The 15,538-nt window shown below is 36.0% G+C and overlaps 2 protein-coding genes across 3 annotated transcripts in view; both read left to right on the top strand.

Moving 5' to 3' along the window:
• ate1 (arginyltransferase 1) overlaps window positions 1–15,538 on the top strand; it is a gene marked incomplete at its 3' end in the record, with an annotated part of 211,311 nt that overhangs the window by 48,240 nt on the left and 147,533 nt on the right. Inside the window, 1 exon segment of the mRNA NM_001089468.2 lies at window positions 7,246–7,374. Within this exon segment, the coding sequence (NP_001082937.2) occupies window positions 7,246–7,374 (129 nt within the window).
• The window catches only part of slc29a1a (solute carrier family 29 member 1a), a 378,565-nt gene that overhangs the window by 276,527 nt on the left and 86,500 nt on the right, over window positions 1–15,538 (top strand). The window lies entirely within an intron of this gene.

Here is a 15,538-nt window from a genome sequence, read left to right as displayed (position 1 = left end):
AATGTCTAGCCAGCATCTAAGGACAATGTTATTATGAAGGTTTAAAAACAACATTAAACGACGTTGACATTTGGTTGATTCTAGGTTGTGTTAAAAAAGTAACCAAAATCTAACGTCGAGCCAACATCTTAAACCAACATCATATTGACATCAGATACTGGCATTTATTCATCAGATATGGCAAACAAAATCCAACATTTGATAAACGTCATATTGGTAACGTCCACACAACATCAAGCTGTAACATCATTAGATGTTGACATTTGATTGATTTTTTTTTAAGTTGGACAGTCATGTCGGTCTGACGTTGGGTTGTGACGTCGGGCTGTGACGTCAACACGATTTTCACAGATTTAAAAAAAAACAGCACAGTACAAATTGATTAAGTTAACTTAATCATTTTTACACATTTGAGTCGATTGAACATGAAACAATTAAGTTGTCCCCAAAAAACTTAAGAATTGCATTTTCAACTAATTTTAAATAAGTGGATTGAGCGTAAAACAATTAAGTTATCCCTAAAAACTTAAGAATTTGGTTGTTTCAACTCATTTTAAATCAGTAAACAACCGAATAAGCAGCAAAAGTATTTTCCATGTAGTGTTCTATGAGGCTCAAAAGGAGATCAGAAGTTGGATTTTTCATGAAATGAGAATAATTGTTTATTTTTATAGTTTATTCTTGGCTTTAATTTTTGAATTAAAAAAAATCTGTCAAATTATTAAAAAAAAAACTTTCTTTTGTGATCAGGATTTTGCCACAAATGCTTTTTTTCTTGGTTAGCTTGCACTGAACCCAGAAAATGCCCGAGTTTCCTCAAGATGACTAATGATGGAATATACTTATCAAAGTCCCTCAAGTACACTGTACAAATATCTGTTAATTTACTATTTCTGTATTCGTATAAATATTTTCTACAGTAATATTTTTAATTCTGTGTTTTTGTATATTGTGGTTCAACATATTATTTTCTTGTTTATATATGATTGCAAATTGCTTTATGGGGGTTTTATCTCAGCTCTGTTGACTTTTAGTGTTGCTAATTCAACACTGCAGCTTAACAAAGCAACTTTCAGGGTTTATACGGTCATGGAAAACTTGGAAGAGTCATGGAATTTTGACATGGCATTTTCTAGGCCTGGACAAGTTTTGGAAAAGTCATGGAAAACGGATATCTGTATACTTGAATTTAGGTTGTTTATTTCTTTTCTGTCCTTGGCCAATTACATACTCTCACATTATTAGTGCAGTGCATTTTCTAAATCAATTTTACATTGATATAACACTATATAAATTGAAACTAAATTGATTGCTGCATGTTTAACGATATACTAATAAATTTGAACATGCATTGTTTCAACAGGCCATTACAACAAATAAAAATAAAACAACTGATAGAAGTGTAGTACAAGTAAAACAAATATTGCTTTTTGCAACAAGAGAAATGCAACAATTATTAAATAATAATTTAATAATTTACAAAAGGTAATGTCAAAGAAAGACAAGAGAGAGATAAAGAAACAAGAACAATAAAATAAAGGCACATGACAAAAATGAAACAAACTAATGCAGAATATTAAATAAGTTTTATAAGCTTTAATTGTTGTGAGAGTATGTGATGGTTTTTAAATACAGTTCCAATTCACGTTTAAAAAATATATTTTTTTGTCTTACATTGAGTATATTTGCATTTTTGTATAAAAAACTTTCCATTAAATAAAATAAGAGTTTATGCAAAAAGTTGAATTAAGGAATTGTTTTTCTATATTATAAAACCCCAAAACAACATGTCTATAGCTTAACCAAAAATCACCACAAACCTTTTGGACAATCAGAGAATTCACATCAGACCAGAAAGATTTAACAAAGGGACCTTCCCAAAACGAGTGAGCAATAGATTCAGAATAGTTTTTCTTTTACCACGCATATGTAGACATTGCATGAAACATTAGGTCATGAAAATTTACTTGAAAGTTTTGGAAAAATCATGGAAAAGTCATGGAACTTTAGTAGTAAAAATGTGTATGAAGCCTGTAGTTTGAGACAATATATATTTTTAAGAAATAATACAAAAATAATTAAGTCTATTAAATAACCAAAAACGACACAAAAAACAGATGATATATAACTTCAAACTATTAAAAATGTCACTCTTCAACATCAGAAGCTTTTGGAGGAAAGATCAAAATCCCATAATGCAATTCAAAAGCATAAATAAGTGGAAAAAACAAAACAAAACATGAATCCCCAAATACGGAAAACTGTTTATTTACAGTGTATTATACTAATATTTTCGACAGTGGACACCTGCAGATGGCAGTAGAGGCACATTATAACTTTCCTAAATGTTGAATATCTCTTCAAACCCCCAGTTCTTCTGCCCTCTTTCACCCCCTGCATAATTTGAGATCTCCGAGCTGTTTTGACAGCGCTGCGCTCTCTTTGTCTTGGTTACTCCTCACACACTTAATCAAACGTCTGCATCTCTAGAGAATCGACCGGCTGATTAAAAGACTCAACTAATGTTTATCTGAAACAAAAGTCGCAAATATCTTCATTAACTCGGCCAAGCAATAATAAGAGATCTTCCATGAGAGCCAAATAAAATAACACTGAAGCTCAATCCCCGAGTCGTGCTCTTCTGGGGAAGTTGTGAATCGTGAGCACCTCGTCCAATGAAAACGTCTCTGCGAGAGGTCCTTTAATTAGGAACAGCTTCACCCAGACAATTAAATGTTTTTTCGGAGGATCGAATTTTGATTTGCCGCCTCGCTTCTGAGGCCAGTTTGTCCTTGTGCAAACACAGATGATCCTGTTAGATGTCAAGCTCCGTTTTACTAATCAAACATAGCGTCTGATCCCACACAGTTCACTTCAAACTGATGTCAGACTTTACACTATTCATGCAGGACGTCCAATGAGCTTTAGGTCTTTCTATTCTGCCATCAATTTTGATTTTAATCGTCCTTTTATTTTCAGCGTTAAAATAAAGTCCAGGGTTCAGTTTTTTACTGGGCCCGATTTTTACTTGTCCTGCCAAAATAAAAAAAAGTAATAAGTTAATAGCTATTTCTGAGCCACATATTTTAAAATAACGAGTCAAAAAAATAAATAAATAACGTCTGTGAATCTAGAATTGAAGTATTTTCAATATATTAATAAATGTATGATGAATAAAATTCAAAGTGTTATGCAAATAAAAAGAGCAGTATGGAAAATGTGCAGGTATTTTATTGCACTTCTAAATTATATAACAAAAGGTGGCTGGCTTGCCAAACGGACGGCAAACTGTGCAAAACATCACTTCATTTATTTCATCGAGTTGTACCAACATAAATGTCTGCTTCCAAGACATTAGACATTAGACATACAGTAAAGTCAGAATTATTAGCCCCCCTGAATTATTTATTTCCCCCTATTTCTGTTTAACAGAGAGCAGATATCTTTAACACTTTTCTAAACATAATAGTTTTAATAACTCATCTCTAATACCTGATTTATTTTATCTTTGCTATGATGACAGTAAATAATATTTTACTAGATATTTTTCAAGACACTTCTATGCAGCTTAAAGTAACTTTTAAAGGCTTAACTAGCTTAATTAGGTTAACTAGGCAGGTTAGGGTAATTAGGCAAATTATTGTATAATTTTTGCTCTGTAGATTATTGAAAAGAAAAGTTAGCTTAAAGGGGCTAATAATTGTGTCCTTAAAATGGTGTTTAAAAAAATAATAACTGCTTTTATTTTAGCCGAAATAAAACAAATAAGGCTTTCTCCAGAAGAAAAAACATTATCAGACATACTGTGAAAATTTCCTTGCTCTGTTAAATATAATATGGAAAATATTTGAAAAAGCAACAAAAATTCAAAGGGGGGGCTAATAATTCTGACTTCAACTGTACATTATCTTTCAGGCTCATAACTTGATGTTGCCGTCTCTTCACTGTCCTGGCTATTGGCCCAATTATAGAAAAAAATTAGGCGCTCACATCCAATCAAATAAGAGGAACCGTAAAAGCGATACCTTCACATAAAAGGTAGCATTTAAAGGGCACATAGTTTACCCCTTTTTTATGATTTAATATTAATATTATGGTTCTTCTGAGTGTGCCAGTTCAGGTTCAGTTCAAAACACGATTCAGATATTTTATTATAATGTATTAAAAAGTGTTATTTTGGGGACGTTTACACAGCTCGCTGTTTTAGGGGTGTGTTGCTTCACATGAAAATTAGTTTTGACTTCCCGCCCACTTGTTTGTCTTTGGTTGCTAATGTGATTTAATAAAAGCCAGTGCAATTCTCGTAAAAAAAAAAAAAAAGAAAAGTTTCCTTTGTAACCGTACACAGTAAGGAGACACTTTGAGACAGAGTCACTGCAGGTCTGTGTTTAATCATTAGAACAGGAAGTCAGTCATATGTTCTGCTTCTCCACAGTTTGCATTACATGGAAGACAAGGAAGTTGTTCATTATCAGTGAACAGAGACGGTGACGTTCTTCTCAAGTCTGTTGAGCGAAAACACTAATTGCGTTATGGAAAGTGTATTATTAGGTCAAACTTATTACTGCCATATGTTATAATTGGATAACAGTGTGTAAATCTTTTAAATTTCCTCCTGGGTATGCGATTTATCATGTTTACCTGCTGAACTCATGCTGAATTTCACCCAAACAAGCAATATAATAATATATTGAATATGTGTGTTTTTTTTTTTTATTCCATTTTGCAAAATGTTTTCTTCTCTTGCTGGGGTCTGTATTTTAACCCATACAATTAGGACCACTGATTTGTAGATGTATGAGTGAATCTTACAAAAACAGATGCACAGTTGGATTATTACATTATTGCATATTAGGGCTGCATGATATTGGAAAAATATGACTTTGCGATATTTAGTTTTTCTGCAATTTTTATATTTGCAGGTATAAATATAGTTTCACCAGCTAGCTTGAATTGCGAGGAAAGACTTTATTTATTTAGACTGATTTGGGATTATTTTGGGTGTGAATCATGTATAAAATATGAAAAGCAATTTAAAAAGTATAGATAAATACAGTAGAGCTTTGTTTCTTTTGGGAGTCAAACAGTATTCAGGTACAAAAATTGAATAATTGTATGCATAGTAAAATAACACTGTACACAAGTCTTGTCGTATATCCCAGTTGTAAGAGCAACAAATAATAACTTGATTTCTAGTTGATCATTTGGAAAAGTGGCAGAAGGTAGATTTATCCGGCGAATCATCAGTTGAACAGCATCCTAGTCATGACAAATACTTCATTGACCCAAGATTCATAGAAATCAATCAAGTTTGGTGATAGAAAATTTATGGTTTGGGGTTATATTTAGTATGGGGGTGTGCAAGAGTTCACCAGAGTGGATGGCAACATCAACAGCATGAGGTATCAAGACATTTGTGCTGCCCATTACATTACAAACCACAGGAGAGGGCAAATTCTCCAGCAGGATAGCGCTCCTTCTCATACTTCAGCCTCCACATCAAAGCTCCTGAAAGCAAAGAAGGTCAAGGTGTTTCAGGATTGGCCTGTCCAGTCACCAGATACAAACATTATTGAGCATATCTGGAGTAAGATGGAGGCATTGAAGATGAATCTAAAGAATCTTGATGAACTCTGGGAGTCCTGCAGGAATGCTTTCTTTGCCATTCCAGATGACTTTATTAATCAGTGATTTGAGTCATTGCAGAGATGTATGGATGCAGTCCTCCAAGCTCATGGTGGAGTCAGACACAATATTCATTCTGTTTCCACTGCAGCATGACTTTATATTCTATACTGGACATTATTTTTGACAAGACTTTTGTCTAAGCAAAGTCAGACATACTGTCCTAATTAAATCATTAAAAATTAAGGCATGATCATATTTAATTTTGGTAAAATAAGCGTCATCTAGAGGCCTTTGCCTTTCATATAAGCCACTTCTGATACCAAATGATCTAGAAGTCAAGTTATTATTTGTTATTTCTAAAACTTGGATTGGCGACAAGACTTTTGTCAGGTATTGTTCATTGTATAAATAGTTATATACTATACATTTTTATTAACATGACGTCAATAATTTTTGGTGATGCAATATATATATATATATATATATATATATATATATATATATATATATATATATATATATATATATATATATATATATATATATATATATATCACCCTTAAATAAAAGCCAAAGCCAGTTCTAGCAACGTTTTAATTGATTATGCAACGTCTCTATCAATATTTTAGGTGTCAGTGTCAGTATGGATAAAAACACTAGTATTTACTATAGTATATTTTCATGCGGGTGCATAACCTTTTTATGATATCAACATTTATTATTTTTTTGTTTAGGATATGGGTTTCCACATTCTGATTTAAATGTCTCATTATTCAATTATTATAATGACTATAATTAGGTGAAATATTCTCTAGAATAAAACATGATGTGTTTGGAAGAGTGTAATTGCATTATAATGCTATTATATTGTCATTTTCTTGACAATAATATCGTTTATCGAGATACATTTTGGTGCAATATATCACACAACAAAAATCCGCTTGTTAAGTGATGACGTGTTGGTGATGTATGTAATACTGTTTCCGGGTCCAAGCCGCCACTCATTTGAGTTGAGAAACTATTTGTTTATGATCGCTTTTAATTCATATCACACATAGAAGTTAATTTTATATAAAGTCATAGTGTACACAACAATCTCTGGGCTTGCTGCATCACAAATACCAAAATTTTAACAATTTATAAAAAAATGTATCCCTTTCTGGCCATTGGATATTAGGTATGTACATATATATATATATTGCAATCGTGATTTTCAAAAGTATTATATTGCTTCGTAAATGTTTATAAATACCATTTCATGAGTCTCCCAATACCGTTGTATAAAGCGCTTTGACCCGGAAGCCACTTCGCGTGACGTCACACTTAACAAGCAGATAGATATCATAACAGGCCTAATTGTGCAGCCCTATTGCAAATGTATTAACCAAAATAAGGTCTGACATGTTTTTGACCCATTTCTCTAGATTCACCAATATGCTATGAAATGAAATGCATATATTCGACTCTTTATTCTGTTTCCATTTCAAATCTTAAGATGTTCCATGCTCACTGTTTTCCTCCAGTGCTGTGCTATAACCTTTTCTTGGCATGTTTTTTGGAAAGAGTCTTTTTTTTTTTCTTCTGTTCAACCCTCTGACGCTCATCCTCATGTTGAAGGTGAGGCTGGTGCGCTCCAACCCTCCCAGTCCACAGTTCAAAGCTTCGTTTGACGCCTCATACCAAGTGTACAAACTCTACCAGATGGCTATTCACGAGGACCCGCCTGACAAACCAAGCGAGAGCCAGGTCAGGGAATCCAAAGCTGAGGGTCCGTTGAGCACATTTGACATGGCCATGCTCCTAATATAGTCTTTAAAATAATTATATTTTGAGAAATGTGTGTATAGTTGATGCATCGATCAAAACGGCTTATGATGGGTGGACATTAGGGCTGTGCGATTTGGGGAAAATATCTAATTGGAATTTATTCATTTTCTTAGTCCCTTTATTATTCTGGGGTCGCCACAGGAGAATGAACCGACAACTTATCCAGCATATGTTTTACGCAGCGGATACCCTTCGATCTGCAACCCATCACTGGGAAACACCCATACACTCTCATTCACACGCATACGCTACGGACAATTTTAACATACCCAATTTACCTGTACCGCATGCAGGGCTGGAGCAAACTGAACTGCCGCTCTAGGCAGAGGACGATCACGCCGCCCTCAACCCCAATGTGAAAACGAAAGTGACCGGTTATGAAAATGAAGTGAGGTGTCGCTGACCTCTTTTCTGGCGCACTATGCGCAGATATAACTGAGGACGCGTGGGTGCTGAGGGAGGGAGGTGTCGCGGACACTGCGCTCTTCATTCTGCCGCCCTATGCGTGGATATAACAGAGGACGCGCGGGTGTCGCGGACCTCAATTCTGCTGCCCTATGCGTGGATATAACTGAGGACACGTGGGTGCTGATGGAGGTGTAGCTGATGCCGCCCTCTCTAATCGGTCGTCTATGCGCGAATATATGTGAGGACGTGGGTGGTAAGAGAGATGTTGCGGACGCCGCCCTCTCTATAATGCCGCCCTAGGCGGCCGTCTAGGTCGCCTCTATGGACGCCCCGGCCATGGCCGCATGTCTTTGGACTTGTGGGGGAAACCCGAGCATCTGGAGGAATCCCAAGCCAACACTGAGAGAACATGCAAACTCCACACAGAATTACTAACTGACCCAGCCGAGGCTCGAACCAGCGACCTTCTTGCTGTGAGGCGACAGTGCTACCTACTGCGCCATTGAATTTTGTAGTCAAGCTTCAGCTTAATATTCTGTATCGTAGCGTCTTACTGCTAGAACACAGTGAGTGTTAGTAAAAAAAAAAAAGAACTGAAAAGAGATTAACTTACTTAATTATTCAAATTTGTTTATAAACATTCAGAAATTAAACCAATAGAATCTGGCTGCAGATTTGTACTTGCACCTTTAGGCTTGCACTCTTACTGTACGTTCACAACAAAAGCGGCGAGAGCGTCCAGGGTCGCTCTGTCCGCCCTGGCGACAACGTTGTCTGCCTTCAGCTCTGGCAGCGAGTTCGTCAAAACCCGCTACATTGATCTCAAATTTAAAGGAGCCGTTGCAGCATATCAGTTACATTCCTGCATAAAACATGTTTCTAACGTGAAAATGTTGCGCACTTCTTATCAAATTCATATAACAATGGACGATCAAGTTGCGTGTGGTGTGGCTTTGCTCTATTTATCCAATATGTGTCCATATGTCTGTTTTGTACTGTCACATCACGTGAGATTCCCGCTTTTTTAAGATAAATTTATATAACATTAATGAACATCAGTAACTCGCCATTAACTTATTTAATGCATGTTCCTGTAAGAAAAGATTGTGAATAATTGGAAATCCGGCGACGCAATCATCAAACCCTTTTGGGAACAACTGTGTTCGGAGCCAAAGTTCACAGGTCTGTGTTCTCTGAACTCCTATCAAGCGTTGGACGTCTTCATACTTATTTCTTGCCGCCGAACTGCGTCATAGCTCATTACCATAAAGTTGACTTGATTTCAACTCTCCTCCACAGCCACGCCGCTCCTCGCCGCTTATCGCTGCCGTCTCTCATTAAAAATGAATGACTTCCGGCTACTTTGACGCTCTCGCCGCTTTTGGTGTGAACATACGGTTAGACTTGCATGCTCAGGCAACCGCGTTTCCTCAAGTGACGTCATTTACAATCGACACCTGTGGCTGCTTGCATGAAAGTCCTTCAGTAATTTAACTTGAGGGTCTCCCTGAGGGGGGAAAATCTCTGGGGTAAGGGATTTCAGTAAGATCGTTGCAACAAACTTCTCATTTTTCTTATTTGTCATTTTTCGTCGGTCTTACTACAGGATGTAACTACAGAAGAGACGAGCTTTAAATAGAAAAACTATTGAAACTCCTTTCAAACCTTTTTTTTTTTTTTTTTTTAAACAAATGCTAATGGTCTAATCTGATCCAATAATTTATGCTAAGCTAAGCTAAAAGTGCTCCTGCCAGACCCGGTCATGAGAATTCTGGTCTCCCCCTGACAATTGGGTCCGCCTAGGTTGGGGGGCGATTTCTCACCACACGGGAAATCTTCTGAATGGATTCAAAGATAGTGAAACTCAACTGTTTAACTCTAGGCAAGTTTTAAAACGAGCCTATTTCCAAAATAAAAGTGTAGTGTTCCTTTAATAGCGAACTAAGCGCAAACAGACTGGAACTGAGCGAAGGCTAAAGAAGTCAGAAGCTGGAGGTAAGCCATGGAAACTTCATGAAACGGTATGAATGTAATCCTGAAAAGAGAGTGAGGGAGAGAGAGAACAGCTAAAAGGAAATGAGGAAAACGCTCTTATCCGCACTCATGAGTAGGCAGTGTTTCTACAGGTGTTCATGTAAAAGGAGTTTGTTGCTGTTGAGATGTTTGAGTTCTTACATGGGTATTTTCCCTTCACATTTCCTTTTTTTTTAAAACCAGCTAGCAATTTTAGTCAAGCATCTTCCTCTAAAGGAATGAGAACTGAATTGCAAGCGCGAAAACCCTTTCATTAAGGAATTAATTTGTTTGATAATGTGTTTTTGTCTCTCAAATGAGCATAAAATACAACAAAAATGTAGAGTATCTAGAAATCTGTGCATGGACTTTTTTTTTTTTGCTTTGGGGTTGGATTGACTGGTGTTACATTTTTATATCTGCTTTTTTGCTATACACTCTGCTCTCACTTATCGACTTTTAATTATTTTTTTATAACAAGTTTACCAAGGATTGTTTGTGAATGTGTGTCGTGATTGATGCCTTACTACTGTAAAAAGTAATTAGTTGACGTTACTTTAAAAAAAGTGAGTAAGCCAGTTATCTTAAAATTAAATACATGCTCTATGTACATAATTATAAAAATTAAGTCAACTGGGCGGCACAGTGACTCAGTGGTTAGCACTGTCGCCTTACAGCAAGAAGGTCGCTGGTTCGAGCCCCGGCTGGGCCAGTTGGCATTACTGTGTGGAGTTTGCATGTTCTCCCTGTGTTGGTGTGGGTTTCCTCTACAGTTCAAACACATGCGCTATAGGTCAATTGGGTAAACTAAATTTGCCGTAGTGTATGAGAATGAGTGTCTATGGGTGTTTCCCAGTACTGGGTTGTGGCTGAAAGGGCATCCGCTTCATATAACATATCCTGGAATAGTTGGTGGTTCATTCCAATGTGGCAATCTCTGATCTCAACGACTAAGCCAAAAGAAAGTGGGTAACACTTTACAATAAGGTTCATTAGTTAATGCATTTACTAACATGAACTAAGTCCATGCTTGTTAACATTAGTTAATGCACCATGAGTTAACATAAACTAACAATGAACTACTGTGTTTTCATTAACTAACGTTAACTAATATAAACAAATACAGTGGTAAATGCATTGTTCATTGTTTGTTCATGTTAGTAAATGCATTAATTAACATTAACTAATGAACCTTATTGTAAAGTGTGACTGGAAAGTGAATGAATCAATGAATGAAGCTGACTCAACAGTTTCAAGTTAAAATTTGTTTACTCAATTTTTTTAAAGTAAAGTCAATTGGGCAAACTAAATTTGCCGTAGTGTATGAGAATGAGTGTGTATGGGTGTTTCCCAGTACTGGGTTGTGGCTGAAAGCGCATCCGCTTCATATAACATATCCTGGAATAGTTGGTGGTTCATTCCCCTGTGGCAACCTCTGATTTCAAAGACAGCCAAAGGAAAGTGAATGAATCAATGAATGAAGTTGACTCAAGTTTCAAGTTAAAATTCGTTTACTCAAATTTTTTTTTTTTTAAGTAAAGTCAACTTGTCTCATGTAAGGCAACGGCTTAACTCACTTTTTAATTACTAATCACTTTCTGCAGTGTATTATTTTTGGTTCAGACTGCTGATTTTTGTGTGCCAAATTCATCAGAAGAGATAGAGCAAGCCTTTTTTTTCCCTCAGTCAAGGGACTGAACCTCCTGCCCTCTCTGCACAAAGTGTTAATCTGTAGTTCATCAGGTTTATTGACAGTCTGTTTGAGTCCATGTGATTTTAGCCTTGAGCTGAGCTTCACGGCCCCAGTGCACCAGCCTCACCTTCAGCCCCCCGTTCCCTAACATTCACCCTCCATAACACACATTACCTTTCATGCAATTCCCTTTTCCTAACATAAAAACAAAAAATAAAAACAAGCAACATGTTTCTAAGTGTAAAGAGAAGCAGAGCATGGGTTTTCAATCCAATTTTACTGTTTATCACCCTAATCAGACCAATAATAAGATCACTACACTGTAAAACCCAACAGTCAACTTTATCAAACGAAATGAGTCTAGTTAACTCGAATGTGACTAAAAGTTAATTCTACTCATTTGATAAGTTAATTATATACCTCATTACTTCAACTTTAATGGAGTTAAACCAGTACTCATATAGATAACAGTAGTTTACAGTACTCATATTGATTAGTCTTTTAACTCCAATGGTTTGTAGCAACCGGTTTCCTCAAATGGTTTGAGTTGCCTTAACTTATTGGCTTTTACAGTACTCCTTTGGTTTGAGTTCTCTTCATATATTGGGTTTTACTGTGCTCAAATTGCTTCATTTGCACTCAAATGGATTAAGTTCACAGTACTCCTTATGCCTAGTTCACACTAGAGGATTTTAAGCCTGATTTGAGCCCGATTTGAAAGTTAACGAGCTCGCCGACAGATCGGGCTGTGATCGGGAAGAAATCTGCGGGTGCACGGCGCTCGCTATTCGCTGCTATTCCAGAGCAGTCGGCCGACTCAACCCCACGTGTGGTCAGATGTAGTGACGAGCTGCAGCCAATGAGAGAGCATATCAGCATGAGCCGCGTGCCTGTGTGTTCAGGAGCTCAGCAGAAACATCTGTGATTGGTCAGAATGGGCATCAGTGCACTCGCTTCATTCTGCGTTAGCACAGACATGAGAGGAGGCTATATTAACAGTGGAACTAGAATTCTATTACTATTAGAATTACCATACTGCTCATTCTGACGGTTCTCATATAAAACGCCATATTGTCACAACATATTTACATTCAAAGCTATTATTGAGATATTAAAATTAAGCTTTGAATGTCTGGCATCATATTTAATGACACCATTACCCTAAAAATATAATCTTTTTTTTGTAATACAGCCTATAAATATGTAGTTAAGATACTAAAACACTTAAAGATCTTGGCTTTCATTTTCACTTTCAAACAGGAGCTATTTCACAGCACATAATATGCTGTTTTTAAAGATATCTAACGTAAATTGATGTTTTTGCCATCAGAAAGTTTTGTTTATGTTAGCAGGAAGTTGCCAGGCAAGAAAATGCACACATATTTAAAGTCACAGTGAAAAGTATCAGACATGCATGCAGTCATTTTGACCAATATGGTAATTTAAGGCAGAAATGCTCAGTTCTTTACTGTTTTGTAATAAAAAAAAATAACAATGTCAGAAAGAAATACACTAATAGTTAGAAAACGGCGGGGTGTTATAAATATGTTAGTTTTATTTCAAAGAGTTCTAAAATTACAAAAATTAAAAACTCTGTGTATCTATCCACTGGAACCTGCAGATGAGTGATTAATGCGCTGATAAATCAGCTGATTTGACGATGTTTTTAAATGCTTTCTCCAAAGCTTGAAACGCTGTCAGTGATGTCATCAGCACACAAGCAGCCAATAGAGTTCAGCTTTTTCTGACGACTCCTCCCTCAAATTTTCATTGGCTGTGGTTTGGTAGCTTGAATGAGTTGATGGGGAATGAGTTGTTGTCAGATCATGTAGTGTGTGACCCCCCTCTTGTGGATCGTTCACGGAGTGTTGCGTAGTGTGAACACCACAGAGATTAAAAGACACAAAGTCAAGTCATGTAGTGTGAACGGCACAGCGATCTGCTGATGTTTAAAATCCTGTAGTGTGAACTAGGCTTTAGGACTAGGTTTGAGTTACCTGAACTTTTTGGGTTTTACAGTGTACTATTAGCCAGTATTGTATTGGGAGACAGACTTAGTAACTTTTTGTTTTAAATAGTTGGAAGCGATTGTAAAATGCTGATTTAAAAGGAATGATTAAGATATTTGGGTTCATATTTACAATTTTTTAAAAGATAGAATCTGACAAATTTAGTTCTGTTTTAAACTAATTTCATATGCAAGACTAACAGTCTGAACAGAACTGATGTGTTTAGTACTTTACTTAGGCCCAATCCCAATTCTATTTTTGTACCCCTACCCTTTCCCCTTCCCCTTGGGCCTTAAAACCGAGTGTGAAGGGGAAGGGCTTCAAATTTTACCCCTAAGAATTGGGACAGCACTACAGCACCTGCACATGTTATCAAATGTCATTGTGATCTCTTGCTTCATACAAAGTTAAACATATTAAGCCCTTAATTTAAAAAGTGAGTGAATTGCTGTGAATTTTTTTGTTATTACCACTGTCTGATATGGATCAGTTTTAAAATACACTCAGGAAAATTTAAGTTGTTCAAAGTACTTATTTAAAATAAGCTTAATCAACTCAATTCTTGAAGTTTTTTTTAGACGACTCAATTTTTTTTATGTTAAATCAACTTAAATTTGTAAAAACTAACAAGAAGTTACCTTAATTTCATATTGTCAAATCGAATGTGTAGAACCCAGCATTTTTACAGTGTAGTTCATTTATGAGTTTGTGGTAAGAACAGTGAATATGAACCCACTGAACATCTGATGTATATGGTGCTGTTTATATCATTACATTGTTATTCCTGCATTAACCACTCCCCTTTTATCAACACCTTGTTTTTTATTATCATCCTCCTCTCATTTCCATACCCACCTATCATGCTCCATCTATTTTCCATCCATTGTTCCTCTTCTCTTCTCTTAACTCATCTTGTCCTCCATGGCGTTTGTTCCCTCCCTCTAATCATCCCTCCCTCCATCACTCTGAAGGTGAGGCTAGTGCCGGTCAGCTTTGAGGAGCCGGATTTCATGGCATCATACGAGCAGTCAGCGGCGCTCTATGCCCGCTACCAGATGACGGTTCACGGCGACGCTCCACACGAGTGCAGTAAGAGCCAGGTACTGACCTGTACATAACTCATTCACAACTGCATGAAACTCACAACACCATGAGCTGAAGCTGTATGCTCACTAACGTCTCTTTGGCTGATCCTTAAAAACTAAACACTTACTTACTTGTTTACTTAAATACTTGTTGTATTTACTGTACTTACTTTTACTTAGTTACTTGCTTATACTTTACTTACTTCCCTTACTCGTGTTCCTGACTTTGCTTACTTGTTTGCTTTTTTTACTTTCTTACTTTACTCACTTCACTTGCATCACTTTACTTACTTTACATAATTTACTTACTTTACTTACTTTAATTTACTTTTACTTTACTTCTTCACTTACTTTATTTACTATACTAACTTTACGTACTTACTTAATTTACTTAATTCACTTACTGTACTTGCCTTTATTTACTTTAATTTTTACTTTACGTACTTAATTGACTTCACTTGCTTACTTTACTTACTTTACTATATTTTACGTACTTAAATGACTTCACTTATTTTACTTTACTTTACTCACTTACTGTATTTTTGTATTGTTTTTTATTGCTTGTTTTTATGGAATGTCTACAGAAATATGGTGATGCCCATAACAAATTTCCTGTCAAGGACGATAAACTTTACTACTACTACTACTACTACTACTACTACTACTTTACTTAATTTACTTTAAGTACTTAATTTACTTACCTCACTTACTTGATTTACTTTCCTCACTTCACTTTACTTCACTTTACGTATGTACTTAATTTACTTTACTTCCTTTACTTCACTTATGTACTTAATTTACTTTACTTCCTTTACTTCACTTTACTTACTTCACTTACCTTTCTTCACTTGCATACTTTACCTACTTTACTTACT

This window comes from Danio rerio, chromosome 13, assembly GCF_052040795.2.
Source record: "Danio rerio strain M-AB ecotype USA chromosome 13, GRCz13ab, whole genome shotgun sequence".
NCBI classification, from domain to species: Eukaryota; Metazoa; Chordata; class Actinopteri; order Cypriniformes; family Danionidae; genus Danio; species Danio rerio.
The sequence above is the reverse complement of the archived record's forward strand: the minus strand, read 5'-3'. Positions and strand labels throughout refer to the sequence as shown.